This window comes from Equus asinus, unplaced genomic scaffold (assembly GCF_041296235.1).
Source record: "Equus asinus isolate D_3611 breed Donkey unplaced genomic scaffold, EquAss-T2T_v2 contig_1, whole genome shotgun sequence".
NCBI classification, from domain to species: domain Eukaryota; kingdom Metazoa; phylum Chordata; class Mammalia; order Perissodactyla; family Equidae; genus Equus; species Equus asinus.
The window spans coordinates 980,233-986,659 of NW_027224738.1; the positions used below are offsets into that span (position 1 = coordinate 980,233).

A 6,427-nucleotide genomic window follows, 5' to 3' on the forward strand; every position below is an offset into this window, starting at 1 on the left:
CGTTTTGAGCTTTTGACGGTATTTTCCCCACTTAGAGCTGAAGCCATTGCGGAGACTGAATCAGAAAACAAGGTCCTAATCTGTGTGCAAGAGAAACCGGGAAAATGTTCCCTCTTCCGGCAGAGTGTCAAAAGGCAGCCACTGTCCTGGGCAGGACGTGTGCTAGGGACAGGCACGTGCTACTTTGACAGACACACCCAGCTTAGTGGTTGTGGCTCTGGCTGAGAAAACGCCTCCAACCGCTTAGTCCCAAGAGGTCGGAGGGGCCATCTCTGCTCCTGGACAGGGTGAACCACACTGCAATGATCCTGTCCTCGGCGGGAGGGGCACTTGGGCAAGTCCTTCAGTAGCCAGGGAGGGGACTGGCACTTCTCCCTTCTCCACATAAACTGAGCCGCTCACTCTGGGAGATTTCTAAATTCGAGGAGGAATGTGAGTTTCTGGATCTGGTTTCCATGAGCGCTGCGAGCGAAAGACTCACACCTCCACTCCCAGGATTAGAAAGAAGCAACAATTTAATATAATACTCAAACGGAGCATTTACCATTGACAACAAAATATGGCCCCGCCAAATAGGGAAATAGGTGCTGGGCAAAAGGGGGGAGGGGGAAGAGGGGTTGGTGCCTTCTCTCGTGGCCAACAGGGGACCCCAAGAAACGGATCACAAAGTTCTCCTCATCAGAATCAGGGGAGGTGGCCCTGTGCACCCTGAGTGTCAATGCTGTGTCCCCGCTGTAGCTCAGCTGGTCTCAGGAGGGTCATCGACCACCACCACTGGGCCCTTGGTTGGGGGTCTGGTGTCTGGAGAAAGAGAGGCATTTCCTGAGCGACCTGCCCTGGAACCACAGTGCACACCCCATCCCGGCCCCCACTGCGCTCTGTGCTCCAGCCCTGTGCTCAGTGCTCAGTCAGCCAAGAGCACCCCATCTGTCCCTGACACAGGGGCTGATATTTAGCATCACCCACTTCACAGAGGAGGAAACCAGTCCCAGAAACGTGAGTGCAATCGCCCAGGACGGGACTGCTCAGCAGTGGAGCTGGAACCCAGGGCCAGCTGTCTGCCTCCCCAGGCCCACGCTCAGCCTGAATGTTTCCTGAGCCCATGGTTTCAGCCACTGCCGGTCTGGACACTCACTCTGGCCTGAGCGGTTCTTCTTGCCTTTGAAGAAGAGTCGAATCTTTCTGACCCAGTGGTATCGGGGCTCCAGCTGGCAGGACAGGCTGTAGCTACAGGACAGAGCGGAGCTGGGAGCTCTCAGGAGCCACACATCACATGTGCATCCTGGAGCCTGCCAGCAGCTGGGGTCGAAGGGCCCCAGGGGTCGCCATGCAATCGGATCAGGGGCTGACCATGGAGCAACGGCCATGGGCTCTGGAGCTGGTCAGCAGAGAGAGGCTGCCCTGCCCTCCCCCAACTCCTGACCCGACTCACCTCTCCTCCTTGCTCAGGGGCTCCACGGCCTGGAACCAGGCCCCAAAGTGCTCGTCGGGCTGCACGGTGTACAGATTTGCAGCCTCCTGGAGCAGCTCGATCTCGTCCATCAGTTTGAATTGCTAGGACAGAGCAAGCACAGGATGCCCACAGGGCCTGAGTGGGGGACCCTGCAGGGCTCGTGGAGGGGGTGAGGAAGGGGGCAAGGGGCCAGTCTGGGGCCTTTGCCCACTTGGGAACCCTCCCTCCCTGCGATTCCAGTCAGGGCTTGCCTGCTCTCACACTTGGCCCAAAATAGCTCCTCCTCCAGGAAGGAGTCTTTGATGCCAGCCCTTCCCCCACCCGCCAATGCCATAGGATCCCTAGCTCTGTATATCGAACTGTGCAAATAAATGTCCCAATCCAAATGGGGATTGGGCCAGAGGGGGTCCTGCCCACTGCGGGGGGGTCTCTGATTTCCAACCCCCACCCTCCCCACCGGGAGGCCGCAGCCGCTTACCTCATTCCATTTCCGACAGTTGAGCACATTGCCCTGGAAAGCAGACAGCCGCAGTCCATCAGAAACAGCCCCCTGGGGCCAGCACTAGCCCCCGTCCACACCTCTTGCAATGTTGCACTACTGCCAGTGGGAAGGCCCATCCAGAGCCCGGACTTGGACCTGGGCCAGTCTCTGGGCTCCAGAGCAGGGGGCGCAGAGCAACTGAGGCAACAGACCTTGTGACCCAACCCTCTCTGATGACACGTGGGGAGACTCAGGCCTCAGGCAGGAAGGGACAGCTCAGCCTCTGATGTACTTCCTGACTGGGAGGGGCCCGACTTCTCTTCCCTCACTGGCAGGGCCAGAGGGAGAGGCTGAGTCCAGCTCAGACACCACCTCCTGCGGCCACACAGTCAGGCAGCTCTGAGCCTCAGCAGCCCAGGGAACCTGGACGGTGGCTTATGCAGAGCCTGCATCACCCACTGGGGAGATGGGCCTGACACCCTAACTCCCACACGAGGCTGGAGGCCCTGCTGAGAGGACCTTTGCCAAACGCAGAGAGCTCAGGGCTCAGGACAGGACTCTCTCCTCCCCACCCTCAGGAGCCTGAGCCCCCGGACCCACCTCCAGGCTCACTCACCTCCACATAATCCTCCATCGTAGCGTCCAGCAGCTCCAGGGAACGGAAGAACGTCACCAGGGAGGGGACGACACCCTGTGCCGCCATCGGGATGGGCATGGTGATGAGCTCCCGCTCTCAGGTGCCCCCATGAACCTTCCCCTGAAACCCCTCAGCCCAGCCTGCTGCCCACCCCACGCTCCCACACAGAGCAGCCTAGGATCGTCGGGACACCCCAACACACACAATTCCCTCCCCCGCTTCCGTCCAGGAACACCAAACTCCATCAGTCAAGTCCCAGGGCTGGCTGTTGGCCCCTCCCAGGGGCAGTGGCCCCTGCCCTTCCCCACCCCAAATCTGCCCTGCTGCCAGCCCTTCCAGGCCTCCTCCTGCTCACTGCCACTGCAGGCCCGTCATGCTTGGCAGCCACAGCAGATTCGCCTGAGGAGGAAGGCCCCTCTCCTGAGGGAGGTCTCCAGCTGGGAGGGGGAGCCCCCTCTCCTCTGACTCCTGGGCCCCTCCCCCACAGTCACCCTCACCTGCTGCCGCTGCCTCTCCTGGGCTCCCTGGCGGGCCCTCTCTGCAGTCTTTAACACGGAGGTCGCCTCCTGTCGGGGCCGAGGACAGGGTCAGTGCGCCCATACTCCCCTCCGCATGTCCCCCAAGGCCCCTGATCTCAGACCCTGGCCATCGGCTCCAGTCCCCTGCTGCCTCTGCTGCTCCCACCTCCAGGGTGCTCTGATTCTAGACCAGTCCTGGCTCCAGGACTCAGTCCTGTGTGACCTTGGGCCTGCCCAGGCCTCCCTGGCCCTCTTTCCTCAGCTGAAAAGTGTGAGGAGAACGTCACCTGCTTCCAGGAGTCTCCTGAGGACTCAGAGTCATCTGCGTGTCATCACTGCTCTCCCCTCACCTCTCGAGGAGGAGCCGGCACAAATCTCCTCCCGTTCCTGTCCTCCCTTGGATGGTAGCACCCCGCTGGGAGGCCTGCACTGCTGATCATTTCCCTCCACTTCCCAGAGGAGGAGACGGAGGCCCCCAGAGGGGCAGTGACTGGCTCAAGGACCCACTGGGAGAGGCCGCTCCCCGTGCCAGCTACAGGCCCTGTCCCCGCTGCCTTCACCCCAGCCCTGGCTCCAAATCTGACCAAGGCCCCGACCTCTGGACTCCAGGGGTGTGTCCAGACCCCAGCTGAACAGACAGGGAGGGGGAGGGCAGGGTGTCTTGGGGGACCTGGCCGAGTTGCCCCGGCCTGCCCCACCCTCACGGGGCTCTCTGACCCCCAGCCTGGGCCAAGCCTTGCCATAGCCTCACCTCCTAGGATCCCCTCGGGATGCCCCCCTCCCCTCTCCTTCTGGCCTACTTCCAGATCTCCAGCCTCCAGGTTACCTGCACCAGCAGCTCCCTGCTCACGCGTTTCTCTCTCCTGACCCACTTCTTCCAGGTTCGAGAACTCTCCCTGCGGGGTGGGGAAAGAAAGAAAGAAAGAAAGCAAGCAAGAAAAACTGTGGGATGCTTGAAGGCAAGTCCCATTTATTTGAGAACCCAGCAGATCCAAACTGCCTGGGACCTGGATGAGGGATTTCTCTGGGGTGCTCTGAGCTCTAAGGTCCCCATGGGACTGCGGAGGGGCCTCTCCTCTTGTCCCTTGGGGCCTCCATTCCCAGATGTCCCAAACAGATCTCTTTGGAACAGTGTTGGTTTCAGCTGCATAGAGGCTTCTGTTGCTGCAAAGGAAACACCTGAGAATCTCCACCTGGGCTCAAGCCAGGATCTGGTCTGGAAGGAAATGAATCCCTGGGACGGAACTGCTGGCCGAAGGGCGCTGAGAGACTCAGAGACCCAGCACCCAGGTCAGTCCCTGTGCCCGGCATTCGCTGTCTCCCAGGTGCTCTCAGCTGACTTTGGGGGACATGCCGGCCCAAATCAGGCTGCCTGGGCCACCTCACCCTCATGGTGCTTGGCTGGAGAGCAGACCACCCACTACCCACCTGGAAACTTGTCCCCAGGTGTCTTGGAGACGGGCAATGGCAGGGCTCTGCAGGGCAGAAAGGATTGTGTGGAGGGAACAGAAGTTCCCGAGGCATCGGCACTCCTGGGGAAGCGAAGAGATGGAGCTGTGAGGGGGAGCTGAAGCTCTGCTGCCTCTGGTTTCTGTCCCCTCATGGACTTCCCCTGTCCTGGAGGAGACACATGTCCAGGGAAGCCAGGGAGGGCACACCTGCCCCCCGACGAGTAACACTGCCAGGCGCAAGGATTTGTAGCTCAGCACAAGGGAGGAAGTGAGCTTGTCCCCACTGGGACCTCAAGTCAAGGTCAACGTGGCCCTGGCATGAGGGTCAAGGGACAGTCCAGGGACTAAGACCCCAGACTTCAATCCTGAGAGCAGAGAAACAAGAGGCAATTCTCACGCATCCAGACAGGGCGTGCCAAGGCTTACCTCAGCCACCCTGATCCACAGCTCAACCACCCTGGCCCTGTCCTGTGCTGTCATGCTCACGTCCCCAAGGCAGGTGACGAGGATGCAATTGGCCACGGTGTTGTCGTGCATCACAGTGTCACGGACGGTGGGTGCCAGGTAGTCTCGTTCCCTGTTGTCGCGCTCGGACCAGATGGAGCCGAGGCAGTGGGCGGGCACCAACGTCTTGAACAGCTCCTGCAGAAGATTCGGAGTGTCACCCGGTCCTGCCGCACCCCAGCTCGGCGTCCACAGTCCCCCATAGGCCCAGCAGGGTGAGATCAGAACTGGAGCTCAGGAAGCAGAGCATGTGGCCTGAGGCTTGTGGGAGTCCCTGGGTTTTGTCTGAATGCACTCAGTCCAGGATGACCCCGGACTCAGGACTGTGGGGAAGGGAGGGGACATTTGCTCCCAGCCCTGTCTCACTTCCTCCAAGCTCCAGAAGGCAGCCCACACATGCCCACCAGAAGGGCCATCATCCACCCATCCCAGTGCCCCTCGGGTCCCACTCCCCATTCCCATGCACATTCCCCCCGAGGCAGGGACAACCCCCAGCTTTGTTTGACTGTCTCCACTGGAGTCAATACACATCACCTTCCTGGTAAGTGCTGAGGCTGTCCGGGCCACCTGCGCAGATGGGGGATCCACCCAAGGACCTGGCAGCACTTCAGTGAGTGCCCATCCCCCACCAAAGGGCCAGAATCTGCCCACCTTCCACTCTCTCCCACCTCATTCATCGGCACAGCCACCCTGTACAGCAGGTGCTGAGTGTCCGTCTCTACCGTCCCCTGTTCGCTAGGGGACAGCGAAGGCTTGGGGAGAAAGAAAGCTGCCCAGGTCACAGTGTTGATAAGGGAGGGAGCAGGGATTTGGACCCAGATCATCGGAATCCCGAGCAGGGAATGGCAGGTGTGGGGCGGCTCATGGCACCGGGAAGGCAGGGGCCACCCACCCCGCGAGCTCCTCTGCTCACCGCAGCCATCCTCATCAGCTGCTCTGCCACCAGCTGGGGAGGGAAGTCCAAGATGTTCGGCTTCTCCTCCCGCAGCTGGTCCTCGGTGGTCACGGCCCAGGGGCAGCTGGGCTCTGAAGCTGCCTTTAATGATGGCCCTTGCTCTGGTCCTGGAGTGGCTGACTCAGGGGCTGCTGGCTCCAGCTCTACCACACGTGGTGAGACTGGAGGTGCAGCTGGCTCCAGCCCGGGGGATGGCACTGGCTCTGGCTCTGGAAGTGGCAGGAGTTTTGGAGCTTGCTCTGGAGGAGGATAAAGAGAAAGTTTCACCCACACACCTGACAGTTTCTATGCCTTTCCAAAGATAGGAAGGGCTCCACTGCCTCTAAGGGAACGCTAGCCCATGAACCTCAACACAGACAGTCTTCCCAGACTCCAGTCCCCTCACCTTTCCGTTCGGCCTCAATGGCCTTGAGATGCTCCAGGTGGCC

At 60.6% G+C, this 6,427-nt stretch overlaps 1 protein-coding gene across 1 annotated transcript; it reads right to left on the reverse strand.

Moving 5' to 3' along the window:
• Positions 1-499: 499 nt before the first annotated feature.
• Positions 500-3,942, reverse strand: LOC139042849 (ral guanine nucleotide dissociation stimulator-like). Its single transcript, XM_070503418.1, has 7 exons — positions 3,916-3,942; positions 3,069-3,137; positions 2,551-2,625; positions 1,932-1,964; positions 1,433-1,554; positions 1,136-1,227; positions 500-801 (listed from the first exon to the last, which is right to left on the reverse strand). Exons 3-7 carry the CDS (start codon positions 2,566-2,568, stop codon positions 740-742), a joined length of 327 nt encoding a protein of 108 aa, XP_070359519.1. The 5' UTR covers positions 2,569-2,625; positions 3,069-3,137; positions 3,916-3,942; the 3' UTR covers positions 500-739.
• Positions 3,943-6,427: the final 2,485 nt, after the last annotated feature.

What these genes read in the sequence shown, in the direction of transcription:
- LOC139042849 (XM_070503418.1), bottom strand. An exon ending in ACTGTCGGAAATGGAATGAG is followed by an intron (nt 1,555 to 1,931) that starts GTAAGCGGCTGC and finishes GCTCTGTCCTAG; the next exon opens with CAATTCAAACTGATGGACGA. An exon ending in GAAGAACCGCTCAGGCCAGA is followed by an intron (nt 802 to 1,135) that starts GTGAGTGTCCAG and finishes CTCTTTCTCCAG; the next exon opens with ACACCAGACCCCCAACCAAG.